This window comes from Dermacentor albipictus, chromosome 7 (assembly GCF_038994185.2).
Source record: "Dermacentor albipictus isolate Rhodes 1998 colony chromosome 7, USDA_Dalb.pri_finalv2, whole genome shotgun sequence".
Classification (NCBI taxonomy): Eukaryota; Metazoa; Arthropoda; class Arachnida; order Ixodida; family Ixodidae; genus Dermacentor; species Dermacentor albipictus.
The window spans coordinates 51,031,771-51,049,816 of record NC_091827.1 but is presented as its reverse complement, the minus strand read 5'-3'; the positions used below and the strand labels follow the sequence as shown (position 1 = coordinate 51,049,816).

The following is an 18,046-nucleotide window of genomic DNA, read 5'->3' as shown; positions in this document are numbered from 1 at the left end:
TGGCTTTAGATGACTTAAAAAATTTACGAAAGAAATGTGCCACTTAGAGGACAATTACCTTCGTGATGTACTTTTTTATAACACCAAATCTCTAAGGTGTGTTTTTTGAGACGCGAGATTGAAAGCGATGGCAAACGTTGGAGGCGACAGGACACACCGTCTCAATTTCTCGCCCAAGCAGTGTGCATGTTTGTATGTTCAACAACCAAGGTCTCTGTCGTGGCATGCTTTGCACACTTACTACAAATCCAGTTGACTTTCTCATTTTTGTGAACAGAAGACAAGTAGCTGGCACAGTGCGGAAACATTGACGGCAAGGCGTCTGGTAACAGGACAGGCCATATAGGTTTGTCATGAAGGACTTCACCGCCAGGCTCGCCATAATACCGCCGCCTCTTTATGTCGCTCTTCGAGAAGTGCTTCTCGCAAACATAGTCACGAGACGTGAGCTCTTGAACCTTCCTTGGAATTGCACAAGCCCACAATTCCAACCGTACCGGGTCACTCGGAACGTAGAAATAACTACCGTTTTCTTGCAGGATGCGTAGCCATTGCTGCAGTTCGACACAACACATTTCCACCCTGTCCTAGAATAAGTACGGGTGGAAAGCGCTTGCTTTTGTTGCAACGTCAAAAGCACGCGCAAAGTCTGAGAAGCCAGCTCTACCGGTGCAGCGTGGAAGCCCGTGAGAGCTCTAATAGAGGTGGAAAGCCTACAGATCGCAAAAGAAACCGTGACAGCGTGCATGCCGAAATTGGCTTGCTCTTCCTCCCAAGGTCGCCTGCGCATGCACTCGCACCACATGCGAGCGAGTGAACTGTGGCGGCGTCGGCAGACGTCTGCTCTGGGATTACTACTAGTAGCTTGCTTCATGTGCAGTATGGCATGTAACTAGGACGGTATTCATTAATAGCTGCTGCTGAAATGTCCGCCACATCTATTTGTTGACGTTACAGAATTAAATCTGGGGCGACTTACAATATATGAAACAATATTGCGATTTTTTGTGTCGCATTCATAGAACATGTAAACGATGGCAACGTGCCCACCGCGTCATGCGTTGTGCTATGTCGAAAACTGTGTTTCCTCCTTACCGAACTGCGACATTATTGGGCTGCCCGCGCGTGCTGCTGTGGCCTGGCAGATTCCTCAAATACTTCTTTCTCCGTGGTTCATGTCGTAGCCAGTGTCTGAACCATGTACCGTGTTAGTGGTCATAATTGAAATGATGTGACCATGACATGCGAGCTTAAGGATCTATAAAGCGCACAATGAGTTAAAAAGAAAACTGCTTGCAATAGAACCTCATTGCTATGTTTTTCAGATCAGGAATGAGCGAAACGTTGATAAAGACACGCTACTTCTGAAAACTTTATTCCAGTCATGTGACTTATATTTGGTGACCCTGATCAAAGACAAAAATACTCATGGCAATGCAATACAGCTATGCTAGACTGCAACTCACCAGTGAATATCCTTATATTGCAAACTGCAGTCCCGCTTTGCTTGGGCAGTTAAACCTCCATGTTACATAGTCTCTAAAATTGGCAGTCACTTTGTTGTACCAAAATTTGGTTCTGTTGAAATTTGACCGTCTAGGCAAATAAGTGCAGTTGCCGACAAATTTTTGATACACGGAAGGGGCTGCAACATTTTCCGAATATTTGCCATCTGAAAGAAACCTAATTTCAACGAGAGAAAGCTTTCATCTTGTGGAATTTGAGTACGCGCCTAAAGATGTGGTTTCATACCTTATTGACGATATTTGACATCAGCAGTACGAAGCGAAGTCTGCGATGCTTTTGCATCCACTCTGCCTCCACAGCTGATAGTGTCGCCCGCGGCGGGATGAAGCTGTCATGAAAAGCGCAGGCAGAGGGGAGCAAATGCTTTGTCTGCCTTTTGCTTCAACGCCTCTCCAAAACTCGAGATTATGTGACTTCCAGCACTAAATGCACAGGAAAACAGTGCACAAGGAAATCTCTGCTTGGCCATCTTTGCACCCGCCGCAGATTGCGATGGCCGGGCTCGAGGAGAATTCTCCCCTCCCCTCACTTGTGCGTTCTTAATCGCATTACTGTGCAGCCCCTTCCCTGCATGCACATCATGCCACCGTCCTTCTCACTCGGCTTGCTCCTGCATGCTTTATCTCGCACGCAGAGCACGTGGGGCCCGATAGGATCTTATCGCACTTGGTCTTTAAACATGATGGTGAGAGGGTTCTGCCACTATGATGCTCCACTTCACCAGCCACTCTCTGTCGTGGGATGTGCAATTTGAGAGGTGTATTTGCAAGCAGGTGCTTGTAATTCAACCATTTGACCATCTGCGTTCTCGGCAATTTCCATTTATTGGTTCAGTATTCCTTTGCAGCTGCATGTAAGTTTCGTTATATTGAAATCGCATGTACGTAAACATACTTGGTTATATTGAGGTTTAATGCACATGGTGTTCTGTGGACAAGAAGTTGTAAAAGCTTAAATCATAGTTGTAAAAGCTTAAATCGTTGTATTGAGAATATGATTATATTGTAGTTTGTTATGTCGAAGTTTAGCTGTAATTTCATGTGGCTTCTGATCTTGCTGATGTACTCCTTTATGCTAATCTTAGAAATGGCTTTAAACATGGTAGGACACTTAGGTTATCCTAGGGATCTCTCAGTCGTGGTAGTCCAGTGGCCATGGCATTTGATTTCTGAGTTTGCTGTTCCATTTCTATTTGTAGTGGCAGCATTGCAATGGGGTTGAAATATAAAAGGACTCATTTACTGAGTGCTGGTTGCACGCAAAAGAACTCCCATTGGTCAGAAACAATTCAGAGGACCTTTATGTACATTATCTCTCATATATTCCATGCCAACTCTGCTAAATTTATTGTGAAGTTCACGAACTTGTAATCCTTACGAGATTTTACGAACATTGTGTCAGGTTTTTTTAAAGATACGTTAAACAATGCGGTGGTGCAGTATAGAAAAAAGAATGCATACAAAGAAAAATAAGAGAGAAATTGTGTTGTTACCAGCATGTCCTTATTTGTAGCAGCCCAAGATGCCATATGCTAGAGTAGTAGTAGCTTCAAACAAGTTTATTCATATTGCTAAAGCAGGCCAAATCGACAACAGCAGAATCGCTGAAAAACTCGCTGTGATCTCAAAACGATGTGTTGCCGATCGGTCTGTGCTGTTCCAAGCCTGCTGCTTGCCTGCTATGTGTAAAGGTAAATCACTGTTAATAAAGTGTATATGTAGTCCTCAAAAGCTGTGTGTTCAATGCAAGCATTAAAAAAGAAATATGTATGCTATTGCTTGCTGCGTAATTACAGCATCAGCCGCACTGTCCCTCTCCGATGTGCCTTGGAACGGGCCCATTGGTGCTGTTCGTGTGGGCCTGATCGATGGCGATATAGTGATCAACCCAACACGGCGGCAGATGACGCAGAGTGTGCTCAACCTCGTCGTGGCTGGTGCTGAGCATAACCAGGTTGGTGAGTAGCCCTTTTGTCATCCTTGTAGCTCGCTGAATAATTTATAGGTGCGTCGAGTGATACTTTACGTTCTTTGTGACTTTAAAAGGCAATTGAAGCACTTAAGTTACGTGGGCATCTGGAAGCTTTTAGATGGATTGTCCATTGGACTAAGCTACCCTGTTGGCTGGTGTTGTGGTGGCAGGATCAGTGGCTGTTGAGACTTCAGTGTACTGAGTAAACCGGACGGTACGGAATGGTGGTCAACTCTTGCAGTCGTTTAGTCATCGTTATGTGTTCTGTCTCACGCATGGGCAGTGTAATTATGTTAATGAAAGCACTTAGAGATAAAAACGGCTAGATACAAATACACGTAGATACAAGCAAACATGCATAGATAGACAGCCTCCGGAAAGTGTGTGAAGTACGCTAAGAATGCTTACACATTGAAATTCATTTTGTTGAGTTTCAGAGTCAGCGACGAAAGATACGGTTTCATGCTGCGTTGATATCCTCACATTGGTGGTACAAAGTGAAGCTAGTCACATATTCGCGTCCACTCCATCCCTGTGCACAATAGTGCTGCTCACAGTGGGATGATGCTACTTTGAAAAGCGCCGGCAGCGGGGAGCGAACATTTCGTCTGCCTCTCGCTTCAATGCTTCTGCAAAACTTGAGATTACGCAACTTCCACTATAAACATGCGGGAAGACAGTGCATGATGCCATGCCATTTTAGCTTGCCCAGTCTTTGCACACTTGGCAGGTTATCCCTAAAACAGGGTGTACAGACTGTATGTGAACTCAGCCACACTTAAATCCATGAGCAGCCACGGCCGCGCTAAACTTGGAGATGTGTATTAACCTAGGGACTCAGAAAAATTAGAAGTTGACTGTACATGAGATTGGAGAAATCGTTTTGCTCAGCTAATTTATCTTGATAAGGTTTTGAGGAAGGTTATTGCATTTAAAAGAACTTGAAATGTACACATGGTAGGAAGTGGATTTTGTAATTTCTGCCATCAGCTTTTCTCGAAAAATTCCCAGAAATTGAAAATTTTCAGAACACTCTTGTATCACTTGTACAAATGTGTAGCTCGGCAATAAAAGACGATATCAAAATTTTGTAAACTGCACCTAATAGTGCATCTGAAGCAGACGAAATTGGTGTGTTATACACCCCTTGGAAATACTAAAGCATTAATTTGTGAATACAACTTTTGCAAAAGCCTTGTAGATGTAACAATTCCAGTTAAACTGTAAACTTCATATAATGTTGCATTTGTCTGCTTGAGTAAAAGACGCAGTTCACAGTACTGTGATATTTGTTCTTGGTGCAGAGTTATGGATTTGTGAACCTTGTGCTTCCGTTTTCTTAAAACTTCCCCATTGTCTGCAGTGTTAGTAAAAGAATGCAGGTCCTAAATCAAAATTCCTCTTGCTGGAGTTTCTGAGATTTAACTTTATCTCGCAAATGCGACATATCTCAATATGCGATATGTCGCATATAGCTCTCCAAGTATGCGACTCAGATCGACCCAACAGTTGTCTTAATAGAGCGTTCCTTTTTCTTTACATGTATATTTGAATAGGTAAACTGGAGGCGGCCTCAATCTATAGCTTCTTCCTGAAAGGAAACATAGGTACAACAGGTTCCACGGTTCTCATTGCAGTCATGCTCGAAGCATCGGCGGACAACGTGCTCCTCCAGGACTTCCAGAAGGCCATCCGCTGCGGTGTCAAGGAGACGCAGCTCATCATCCGCCAGATCAAGGAGTTCCAAAGTGTCTGCGGCCGGCCCAAGCGCACTGTGGAGAAGCTGTTTGTCCCTTCAGCAGATCTCGTTGACGCTGCCAGGCTGTGAGTGCATGCAGAAATATTTTTCACATCGTAACTTAAACGGCCGTGCGAAGGTGCAACAATGAAACAGAGTGGCATTTACGTGAAAAAAAGTAGGGCACAGCGTACTGTCCTCACATTTCTTTGCTTTGTTCTGGCATTTTTTTCGTTTTTTTACCTACTGTGGTAGTCCAGTGGTTATGGTGTTTCACTGCCGAGCTTGGGCTTGCGGGTTAGATCCCTCCCGGTTGTGGGGGCCACGATATGTTAAAACGCTAGAGTACTTAGATTTAGGTGCACCTTAAAGAAACACCAGGTGGTAAAAATTAATTTGTAGTCTCCTATTATGGCATGCATCATAATACGGTTGTGATTTTGGCACTTAGAAACCACAGAATTTAATTTCGCATGTGTTATCTTTAAATACCATTGTATTGCACCTGTAACCCGCATCAACGATTAAAAACAACCTATTGCGGCATGGCGGGGTGGGTTATTGTGATTTTGCCCTGCAATGTGGTTTCACTGTTCGTTCCCACAGAGCCGCAGCATAACACAGCTGTGGAAGCAGCAGTGACTGCATGCATAAAACAAGATTGTTGCCATTGCTTTGCTTGGTGCTGTTTTAGGCTGCTTTTTTTTTTTGATTTCACCGTGGTGGTTTGTGTCTTTTTATGCTCATTGCGCATAACAATAACAAAAGAAAAAAGCCTGTCTATATTGCTTGTCCCAGTTGTCGCGCACCAAGTTTTAGTAAAGCTGGAGCCTTTGTGGATGAAACCAACTGTACGCTTTTAGCAGCAACCTTAAGAAGTTTTCAGTGTCTTTTGGATAGTTTATCGTTCTTATTTAACTATATTAATTACCATAACTATGGCAGATATATCAGTGCTAGGTGCTGAATTATCAATTTCAGTTGTCTGTGGTTTATTTATTTATTTTACGGCTATTTATTTTACGACTCCTTTTTCTCGTGTTTAAAAAAAGCCCAGAAAATATTGAAAAAAAAGAAGCATCGCAGCTTCATGCTTGCATGCTACGGCAGTACTGCTCGCAAAGATGTGGTGAACTAATTCCATCGATGCGGTATGTAGGCTGTTTTAATAAATGTGACGTGTCGCCTTCGAGATGGCTACTTCATACACTCCCGTGTTTTGGTTGGTGTGACGCCACAAATCGATGACGTGCATTTCGATTGATTTTTGATAAATTGGCTTTGGCAGCCTGCTTACCAATGTCACAAGCATCATCATAATCATCATCTGCCTGGTTTAAATTTAAAGTGTGGTGCATCTTTTTCATTGCAGGTTGGCTGGCATTCGTGTCCGAGATATACTGTCAGATGCCAACCATGACAAAGTATGGCTTTGTTTGTTTTTGTTTGTAATTTTCAAATTCTTGGGGGAAAGGGGGGGGGGTGAACATGGCGGTTTCTTGTTTGTTAGGTGTGGGCTCCGAGGCTTGCATAGTGATCCTGCTTAAAGCAACAGAGAAAGCCAAACTGTTGCATTGTGTTTAAGTCGGGTGTGAAATGCTTGAACGATAACTTTCAGGGATACAATCACCTTGACAAGATTTCTTGTGACTCACCGCTAGACACGTTGTCTTGCATGGCCCACAGATTTTCTTGCACAGCATCAAAGGTGTTCTCTCGGGGTAGTGCGCAGAACTCTTTTGCCCGTAGGCTCCGATGTGTCCGGTTCTGGGTCATGTGAAATCTTGCAAACGCGATCATGTCCTTTCATCATTCCGAGAACAGCGTCCTGGGGTAAAGTTTGTAATTTTTGCGTCTTGTAGCATCCTTCTTCCTTTAAGGAATATGTGCCGGCACAGAAATTTTGTCTCATATGTTTAATAGATAGCTGTCATGCCATCAATTATGGTATGAAACTTCAGTTTCTTGGTAGTGCAACATATAGTTCATAACATCATCTTGTAACTCTGCCATTGTACAAAATGCATGCCTGCTGTGGTGGCTTAGTCGCTCTGAGGTGCTGCTGATCATTAGGTCGTGGGTTCGGTTCTTAGGTGTTGTGGTCGCATTCTAAAGGGGCTGGCCGAAATGCAAAAGACCCTTGTGTAGTACTTAGATTTAGGTGCGTGTTAAAGAACCCCAGGTGGTGAAAGTTAAACCAAAGCCCTCTGCTGCATGTTCTCTTATAGGCCATGTATTGGTTTGGTAGGTTAAACACCATGGCACAAAATGCATGACAAGGGCATTGCCACTTTGGGCTTATAGAGGGCCACCTGGTTATATCCCAGAAATCGCAGGTGGTGGTCGCATGGTCCGTCAGTGTTCACTGTGCAGTCATTGCAGCCCATGCCATTACCAAGATGATGCCAGAACGCTAATTTCCCATATGCTATTAGTGTTTGCATTCATTAATGTTATTTCTATGTTTAATTTTTGTGGTGACCTAGCATAAGCGTGGGTTACAGTTTTCTGGAGTAGTTGTCACCTTTGGTGTCCCATGCAGGTTTCTCGAGACGAGGCCTTGAATGCAGTAAAGGAGGACGTGATTGAGAAGCTCCAAGGTAAGGAACGGTTGTGGATTCATTTTTTTTTACATCCCTGAGCTTTAGGACCTCCTTGTTGTTTATTTTGATGTGAGCATGATTACTGGTAATGTTAATGTATCTTTGAATAAACTTTTGAACTTTGAAAGTAAAAAATATACTACAACATTTGGCTTTGGTAACAAGATATGAAGCATTGAGTCAATTAGTCTGCACCCTCTCAACTAGTTCAGGATATACTGCATTTCTCTTTTCACTTTGCAATTTCAACATGGTGGTATCTCCACTTTGTTATTAGTTTCACACCGTGCAGGATTCGAGCAAGACGAGTCAACAGCATTGCTTGCAGAAAGGTAATGCAAGGCTCATGCCGGTGGCGCCGTGCCTGTTTTGCATGAGCGGGAACTAGAAATGAACTGACGGGAACTAGTTCATGAAGTGCAGTGCTAATTGAATGAACCCAAGATGGGGCGAGTTGTTGTTTATGCATACTTTGTGAATGGCGCTTAAGACAAGGAGCAGGCAAAAGCAACTAATGCACACGTGTGATCTTGTGAGTGGTGCGAAAAATGTAGCTTAGTGGTCTTGTAAATCACCATTGCTTTTTTTTATATGGCTTCATTTGCCTGCCTTTTCTTATTTGACTTATTCCTTCACCTCTCTAAACAAAGTGCCTTTTCCTTTCGTGCTTTTTTTCTTACTGTCTCTCTGTCTTTTAGTTGTTGTTTTCTATTTACCTTTTTATGCAACCCATCTTGATGTATTCTACTTGTTTGTTCTTTTTGTCTGTTCTACGCTTTTTTTGTGCCGTTTGTTTTAGACTACTGAAACTTTTGTTTTGGTAGTCTATGGTTATGAGACGTACAAACATTGTCAACTGTGTGAGAACAAATGAGGATCAGCATGCCTTGAACTAGTGAATTTCAGAATGAAAATAGGGCATTGTGAGACAGCAGACAATAGACAAGCAGTGTATTGTTCTAAATTTAGTGTGCCCCTTTAGTGTCCCATGGAGGGCTCTGCGATATGTAGCTAAATGTTTTAAGAACTGATACTGCGAATGTGTTCCGAATCAGGGAGGCTGTTAATGGGGCATTTATCAGTACTAGATGTGTTGTTTTGAGTCATCATATAGATGTAATTGTACAAAATAATGAACATGTGTATAACCTTCACTGCAGGAAGGTGCTGTCTTGTACTGATACAAGCATTTCCGCATGGTTATTTCTTTTCCAGAAAGCTTTCCAGGAACTGAGAGCTACCTGTTAAACGAAGCCTTCACATCAGTAGTCAAAGAAACCTTTAGGCAGCAAGTTCTTACGAATGAAGAAAGGTGACCAGGCATTTTTCAGCTTCTGTAGTTTTCTGGTTTTAACATGTCGCAGCTTAAAAGGCCTGAAGGCAAGAAATTAGCTCTGTGTTAGTAAAGTCTGCCTCCTTAACACGAGCGGGTACTATTGCAATTTGAATGGCTATGACATGAAATGTATCGACCAAAAGTCATTAAACTGCATTTTGGCTGTTGCGTACACTGTAATGAGAGTTTTTCGCCCTGTACGGAACTAAAGGCTCTTTAATGAATACATTGTCGCACCAACAGGAAAATGAAGACTTAGGAGGGCAAGTAAGAAACGATAGGTCGAGTGCTGAATTTCAGCTGATCTTATTCTTACAGCAGAGCAGCGAGAATTATCAAATGTGCATGCGTACATCAGCGTTGTCTAGGCCGACTACAGTGACGTTTTAACAGCTGCATCGCGTTGTCAAGCAGAAAAACAGATGCTAATACAACTCGTGCCTCTCTCTTTTATGTGATATGCCTCCAAAAGTTATCTTGTTAACGTATCACCACTCCTGCCAAGTATCTTAATCTCACGCAGTAGTGGCTGGCATCTGCCTGCCAAGCAAACCATGCAATGCGCAGGTACATACATGTTGCCTTTGTTAACTATAGACAATTCATGCTCCCGGGCCCGGTCATTGACACATCTCCTTGTTTGTCCCGCGTAGGACTTCCCACATTTCAGCGGTATCTTATATATGACACCCGTCGCACATTTCACGTAGAGTCTAGTGTGGTTTTTCTGGCATCCTGACGTTTTGTCAACGCGGGTTATGCACGGACGCAGTCCAGCCAACTTGCATGGCGCCGAGAATACAACTGTCGCACCAAACCTAGTAGCGACTTTCTTCAAGTTGTGGGAAAGTTTGTGGACGTACGGCGCCACTGTGGGTTGGCATCTTTTTTCGTCAGGGCTAGGCATCTGCCTTTTTCCCTTCACCTTCTATATATACGAGATACCGCTGAAATGTGGGAAGTCCTACGTGGGACAAATGGGGAGATGTGTCAATGACCGGGCCCGGGAGCATGAATTGTCTGTAACTAACAAACGCAATGCGCGTTTACCTCTGCATTCAGTAATGCGTTCAGTACATCACCAAAATGCAATCGTATTATATATTTTCTGGATGTTATATTTCATGTGAACAAGAAACGGTGTGAAGCACGTGCTATCGTGCACGCGCATGTGCTATTGAAGCACGTGCTATCGTGCCCACCAGGGCAGCTTCCCTGCAGTTCTCACTCGTCCATGTCGTGAAAAAATGCCGGCATGCACTCGTAGTTTCGTCTTCCGGTACCAGCAAATCTCCTCACAAGTTTTTACACATCACATTCACAGCTATTATTGCCAACCCTACTGATATAAGTATGTTCACCTATCTGATTCACAGTGCGTGTGGGGGAGTGCTGTTGGAAGCTTACTGCATGCTTTTCTTAGATGGTAACCTGAACACCCTGCCATTCCATGCTGAATGCGGCATGCGAAGTGACCATCATGTATCGCTTTGGTGGCATTGTATTTTGCCGTCTCCCACCAGCTAGATTTCATTTCGGTTTCCCGTCACCGTCTTAGAACAGTGCACGATAGGAAAACAACAAAGCATGTCTTGGGTTGCTTGAGCCTCACCAGCTTGACGTGCATCGGTGTCTCGTGCTGCAGCCATTCCCTCCCACTGGAAGCGTCAAAACTTCCCGCCAAAATGCCCCTACCTGAAAAAGCTGATGACCCGGCCAAATTTAAGGCGCACAAATGTAAGCTTGCAAACACTGCAAAAACAACATGGTCCGTCGGGTTGTTTGGGCCCCATCAGCTCAGTGCGTGTCGGCATCTTATGCTGCAATGATTCGTGCAAGGTTTCGCATTTGATACATGTCAATTACAGTTGAGGCTGCCCAATTTTCTTTTGTGACTTCGAGTCCTACGTTTTCCAGTTTAAGTATGTTCTTTCTCGCATTTTGTTTCAAAACAGATCAACAAGGTTGTACTGTATTCTTCGTAGTTTCTGTAGACACATGCTTTCATTGACAACAGAGCCTAATTGACCTTGATGCTGTATTCAGATCATCGCTGAATGGGGTGAAAACGTAGCTCACTTAGTTAGCACCTTGCTTGTTGTTGCTGAACCTTCGCGTTTCTCCCCGTACAGGTTTGACGGCCGAAGCCTAACAGCCTTGCGCGACATATCTTGTCAGATTGACCTGTTCCAGCCACTTCATGGGTCAGCCCTGTTCCAAAGAGGACAGACTCAGGTGAGCTTCCAGAAGGCCCTGACTTCAGAGGCTGCATCTGCAGTTAATTCTTCTGGCCTACAGCGTGCCACATTGATCGTGATTTTTGCGACAATCGCATATTTCTCCTGACAACAAATGACATAAAACATTTGTGCATCTGTAACTTGCGCCCAAAATTGAAGAAAATTGAAGCACAGTTGAGATGTAAGCTACACACAAAACTTGCCATTTGTTGTGGCTTTGCTTTAGTACATAGTGCATTGCACTGAAGTCCTGTGTGCACTTATTTTTTTGTTTTGTCTCCGTGCCGTCTAGTCAAGGAAACTTCAGTGTAACATTGAGGTGTGAGATGCGTACAATTTTTCACTCTTGGCTGTGGCGTCATGGCAGCACCAAATGCATTGCCGTGAAGTTTGGCCTATGTCTTTTCGTTAATTAATCACTTAATCCTGTCAGCCCCATTACTGGGGCTATTGCAGGAGTCGAAATGAAAGAAAAAAGAGAATGTACATAAATGATAACTATAGACATCTTGTTGGAGACCATAAAGAGAGAAAAGTACGAAGGCATAGGTACTACACAGATCATCGACTTGACACTTGTGACACACAAAGGTCAGAGGAGATATTTAAAGCACACATTCTACCGAACACAACAAACCAGCTAGGCATTTTTTTTAATTTTTGGGGTAGACAAGACGAAAATTCTGTGGCCACTCCGAAAAAAAAAAAGTATTTTTTTCTCGTCTTCTGCTGCTATGTGCATGCTTAAGCATGCCTTTGCACCAACCTGCTAAATAGCTGATGTATGGTTGAATGAATTTCTGGCAGGTTCTCTGCACCGTTGCATTCGATTCCCTGCACTCAGTCCTGCGATCGGATCCTGTCTCGGTGATCACAGGGTGAGTGCGCATAGCCACACTTGCTCTTCCAACTCACTGGGGCAGATTATTTGCTATGGTGCTACATTACTGATCGATCCAGGGAAAACACGGGGAATGCGGGAGATAGAAATTCAAGACGATGAGCAAAACGTCTGCATTCACCTTGTTCATGTTTTGCTCATTACTGATGGATATATTTTGATGGGGGCGAATTGCAAAAATGCTGGTGTACATAGATTTAGGTGCACGTTAAAGAAGCCCGGGTGGCAAAAAGCAATTCAGAGGGCCCCACTATGGTGTGCCTCGTAATCGGATGAGGGTTTTGGCATGCAGAACCTCAGAATTTAATTTCAATTAAATTTTTCTCCCTCTCCAGTTTAAAAAATCTGTAGCTTACTGTGTCCGCATGGCACTTGCTCTCACCAGTCGCACAAATTGACTCTCATTAGTCCTACACACAAACCTCAGTATTAGAATTTGATGGGACCCAAGAATTAGGTCCTAGTTAAATTGAAGGCTTCGTTAAATTGAGAGCACTTAAACAGTTATGCAAATAAAATAATATTCATTCAAGCGCGATAGCATCCTGATTCTTTTTTTACCTTGTGTGGGGTTTGTCAGCAGGGAGTGCAAGCACTTATTGTAGACAGTGAGCCTGTTTGATTTGGCTGCAACACGGCTACCGACGCCATCTGGTAAATATGATGCAGAGTTTATAGATGCATAGACCCTGCGACGAGCAGTTTCCTAAAGAAACTAGCACCTCCCTCCTTGAACCAATATGATAGCGCACACTGCAGCAGCAGCGTTATGTGAATAAATTTTGAGACATTTTGAGCACGTCAGTTTTTTTGTGACATGTTTACTAACCCATATTTTCCTCCAGGACACAGTTAAGTAGTATGAGACATTGAATTCACTTTGTTGGTTTGAGGTCGTCACTGTATTAGGTTCTATGAATGTATGCCGGGGAATCAGATGCACATCGTCATATAAGGAGCTTAGTAAAATTGCATATTGTTAAATAAAGGCTTGACTGTGTGACTGTTTTTTTTTTACTTACATGTTTTCCCGAACTAGTGGAATGAAGGAGAAGAACTTCATGCTTCATTATGAGGTACGTGAAACAGCTGTTCTTGTTCTCGCCTGTGTGGTACTCGCAGGCGTTGTTTGAATGTTCAAATAGAATGCTTCATGTGAATTCCTTTTCTTGCTAGTTCAGTGCAAGTGAATGGCACCGATAATGCTGTCTGTTTCTATGTTACGTTTGTGACGTGTTCGCGAGTATAAATTAAATTGACCCATAGTGGCTAACGCATTCCACAGCTGCACATGAAGCTGTGTGTTTGCTTTCCGAGGTGGCCGCCTTTTTGATTGAGTTGGAAGGTAGGAACAGTTGCGCTCCATGCTCTGGGTGCTCGTCGAAGAACCCCTGATGGTCAAAATGATTACTAAGGCTTCTCTTACAGCCTTTGTGTCTCCTTTGTACAAAAATACCCAATCGGTCAATCGTTCAATCAGTGCGAGTCGAGATCAAATTGATTGGTCTCTTAGGAGGGGTGGTGATGAATTTCACAATGAAGTTGCCTTGCTCAGTGACGAAGGCATCCTAGGTTCGAGCACAGGGCACGTATACTGTAATATGCAACCTTCATTAATGTTTTTAAATTGTAAGGCAACCTTTTCTAAAATATTCTGCATAAAGAGTTGAGCCCAAAATGGGATGCTATGACTGCATCCTTGTGCGCCTTCTTAATTTCAGTGCAGATTTCTTGCTGCTACAAAGATGTAACATAATGTGAGTGAGCTCTTCGGTGTGTCCTTAAAGTGCAAGTCAAGTGAGCATCGCTTAGTATCACCTACAGATAACTCAGGGGTTGGAGTGCGTGTTGCGGTGATTTCGACGTCCTCCGGGGAGGAGAAATACGATGAGGGAGTGGTCAAGAGATGGAGGGGTAGTTTTGTTTCAGTGTATGTTTGTCTTTTGCAGATGTCATGGCAGAAATGGTACTTGCGAAGCAAGGCGCCAGTAAAACTGTATATTTGAGTGTTTAATAGAACTCGTCTCACGAACATGTTCCTACAGTTCAGCACATTTCTCACCTCTGTTTGAAGTGCGAATGCTACTGTAACTAACACCTACTCGCAGAGCTCTCCATATATGTGGCAAGCGCTGTATTAACATCTGCATGACTTTGCCAAAGCTTAGCAGCAGTCAGAGTGAGGTAGTAACCATGCCCTGTAGTTTGCATTGCAAAACACTTGGTGAGGATGCTATCCTAGCCAAGGTTGGCCGAAGCTAACAGTGGTCTAAGCAAAGCATTCCCTGCCTCCTAAGCCCTTTACATATGTGCACGATGTAATGCAAACATGGAGAATGTGCGTATGTACATGCAACATGGGCCAGGTACAGTCAAACCTGGCTATATTGAACCCTGATAAAACAAATGATTGTGTGTTATGAACAGCTGTAAAATCCTGTTGAAAATTGTATAAAATTTTTATTTTATATATCGAATTATTGATATATCAAACTATTTCGCAATCCCCTTCGAGTTCGATATGTCTGGGTTCGACTGTATTTGCATTCTGAGCACATGTGCCTATCATCTGCAGCGCTACGTAATGGCATCCTGGAGTGGTCGTTTCGGATTGCTCCAGAGGTAGTCATCTTGTTTGGGTGGTTGAAAAAGGCTGCTCCGACTACATTCGGTTGGTTCTTTCAGGCCCCTGAAATCCAACTCGGAGCGCTGAGAAAGGCTCCCACCAATGACGTAGGGGCAATTGCAAAATCTGCCCTGCGTCCGGTCACGCGAGTGCTATGCAGCTTTTGTAAGCGCGCTTTTGCCAGTGTCGGCTAGGTCGTTTAGGCATTTTCGTAATTGTGCTGTCACGCTTTGTGAGCCTCACGATGATGGTGGCACAGCAACGTTTGCATTTGTTAGCAGCACCTTCAATTCTTTTTTTTTATTTGAGAGGCAGGCAGTGACGGCATCTTCTCGTTGTGCTGAGAACATTCTGTACTAGCATAGGACTGCCATGTAACCAACGGCCATCGTAACGGTTGATTTCATAGCCCACCCTTTCTTGTCTGGCTTGCGCTCTCTCTAACCTTGATGTTATAATGCTGTGTGATGCGGGGGTCTTCAGTAAGGTATCACTGAAAGTTCCCTCAGCCCTCACTTCTTTCTTTCTCAATGCTCTGAAAAGTCACTCGCTGTTCTAGTAGTGCATGCTTTCTCTGACTCAGACCTGAAGCATCTTGCAATCTGACTCATAGGACTGGATCGACCACTCAAGTTTACCGTAAGCCCCTGCATATTTGAACCCAAAGTTGTCTCGCAGAGGTGTGATTGGCTTGTGATTTGAGTATCTTGCAAAGCGTCATGTGTTCACATTCTGTCAAAGCAGTTGTGAAGCCAGTATTCCTTGAAACAGTTCACTGGAAAATAACCACGACAAAATGCAGCATCTGTGTTGCATTTGTGTTTGTGTTGCGTTTTGTCTGTGGAAACTCTTGAATGCTCCTCCTCTTGTCTACAAAAGCCATACAGCATCCCACCATGCAATGCTCTGATTGGCTGTATTCTCCAATAGTTCCCATCATATGCAACCAATGAGATTGGCCGGAGTGGACCCTCAGGAAGGAGAGAGCTTGGCCATGGCGCGCTCGCCGAGAATGCTCTTCGACCACTTGTGCCAAAGGATTTTCCATTTACCATCAGACTGACCTCAGAGGTGCTTGAATCGAATGGTGAGTGGTTGTTGATTGCTGTAAGCATCTTTCTGAAAACAAGGTTACTGGAAAAACGGGCTGTTTCTTATATCGTGGGGCAGCATATTTTCTAAAGTTGTGTTGCCTTTAATATGTTCCTCTATGATACCTTTGGCATTCAATGTTGACATGCTGCAGTGCCTGAACAGCTGGTACTAATATAGACCCTTTTCATAATTACATAAGGCTATCTTTCCTGCAATACCTAATTTAATACCTACTAATAACTAGACCCATAATGATTGTTCATATATGCAGCATCCTAAAAGAAATAGAAAGGATGGTATGGTGTAAATGTTAATGGCTGAACTCGTTTAATTAAATGTGTTGACTGCGAGGCCTTTGTACAGTTGGGGTCAAAAGTTTCTAAACCCTGGAATCTGAGAAAAACAACTGATGGCATCATCAAGCCCAGGTTTGAAGCTGGCTGTTCAGATTTTTAGCCTGTGCTGGTGTACAGAAAAAACCTAATTTCATACGATTTTGCTGACTACACTTACAAACTACTAGAAAATTAAGCATTTCCTCGGATTTTTTGGTTCGTAAACTTTTGACGCCGACTGTACGTGTTGGCCAACTGTTGTCGTGAACATGCCTGCCACCACTGTTGTCATCGTTGTGCTGCAGGGTCATCATCCATGGCAAGCGTTTGCGGCGGGAGCCTTGCCCTGATGGATGCAGGAGTACCCATCTCGGCATCTGCGGCCGGCGTTGCCATTGGTCTCGTCACTGTGCCAGATCCGGAGCGTTCTTACGAGCTCGCTGACTATCGGCTACTCACGGACATCTTGGTGAGGAGTTAGCACTGCTTGTTTCATCATGGCGAGACCTAACATTGCTGTGTCTTTGAGCGCTGGTAAGCTTAATTTTATCAGCAGGCACTGAATTGTGTACTTTTACTGACCAAGAAGCTCAAAGGTCTTTGCATAAAATTATGACTGAAAGGAACTGTAATAGCTGTTTCAAGTCTCTTTCCATGCCTGTAACATAGTATGTATGCTCTTGCTCGTCAGTCGACACTTATTGTGCACATTGACGAGCTGACTTGTGCCACCAAGCCACAGATATGATACACCTCGTTATAAAGTTACAAAGGTACAGATACGAAGCGCCTTTGTTTTCCTGGATGGGGTATTGTGTCGACATCTAGTAAGCACGTTGTAAATGACAACTGTTGTCTCTGACATATTGGTGCACCTTTGAGTCTTCTTCCTTGTTTTCTTTTTAACGTGATTAAGCATATGACTAATATAATGCTTCAGGCAAGACAGCATAAAGTGGTGTAAGCATTAGGTAAAATCCTCCTGAAATAAAGAAAAAGCAAATTCTTGCGTGGTTACATATTGCAGAGGAATGTATGACATGCGGGGGGCAAAAAGACACGAATGAACGCAACCACTATGTATAACTTTCTGCTGCAAGTAATAAAGGTGGTGCCAGCCATAATGCAAACGTCAGCCTTAAAAAGCTGTCACTTTATGGTTGGAATTGAAGTCTTGTGCCTACTGTTTGTTTTAGGGCATCGAGGACTATCTGGGTGACATGGACTTCAAGATGGCCGGTACCAAGAAGGGCATCACAGCGCTCCAGGTATGCTGGTTGAAGCTTTCTTCTGTAAAGGGGATTTACATGACGAACTGAATCATGGTTTGACTTGGGGTTGTATATGTAGCATGTCACGGTATCAAGCGGTACCTCTTCCCACTGCGCTCACTCGCTCAGCGTGAAGCTGTCCACAGTGTGGCTGAGAGCCACATTGGGATTGTCAGCTAGGAATACTAAAATACTTACTGAAAAGCACCTTAATTTGACAACTATCCTATACTTAATTGATTGAAGTTGTCCCTTCATTGGAAACGTGTACAGCAGAAATGCGTGGCTTGGGCTGTTAGCCGGATGGCCATGAGTGGAAGAGCGCAGTATTTAGACACGTTGGAACGTTGCCCATGCTTTAGGGAGCACGGTCAACGTGCTCCCCAAAGCACGCTTTGACTAG

The 18,046-nt window shown here is 43.6% G+C and overlaps 1 protein-coding gene across 1 annotated transcript in view; it reads left to right on the top strand.

Annotated features, from left to right (window-relative positions):
• Positions 1–18,046, top strand: part of PNPase (polyribonucleotide nucleotidyltransferase 1) — a 55,092-nt gene that overhangs the window by 10,017 nt on the left and 27,029 nt on the right. The window contains exons 6-16 of the mRNA XM_065442217.1: positions 3,323–3,484; positions 5,136–5,322; positions 6,609–6,660; positions 7,779–7,836; positions 9,055–9,151; positions 11,308–11,410; positions 12,223–12,293; positions 13,356–13,392; positions 15,873–16,029; positions 16,678–16,841; positions 17,569–17,640. Coding sequence (XP_065298289.1) covers positions 3,323–3,484; positions 5,136–5,322; positions 6,609–6,660; positions 7,779–7,836; positions 9,055–9,151; positions 11,308–11,410; positions 12,223–12,293; positions 13,356–13,392; positions 15,873–16,029; positions 16,678–16,841; positions 17,569–17,640 — 1,160 coding nt within the window. The remainder of the gene's footprint in view (positions 1–3,322; positions 3,485–5,135; positions 5,323–6,608; positions 6,661–7,778; positions 7,837–9,054; positions 9,152–11,307; positions 11,411–12,222; positions 12,294–13,355; positions 13,393–15,872; positions 16,030–16,677; positions 16,842–17,568; positions 17,641–18,046) is intronic.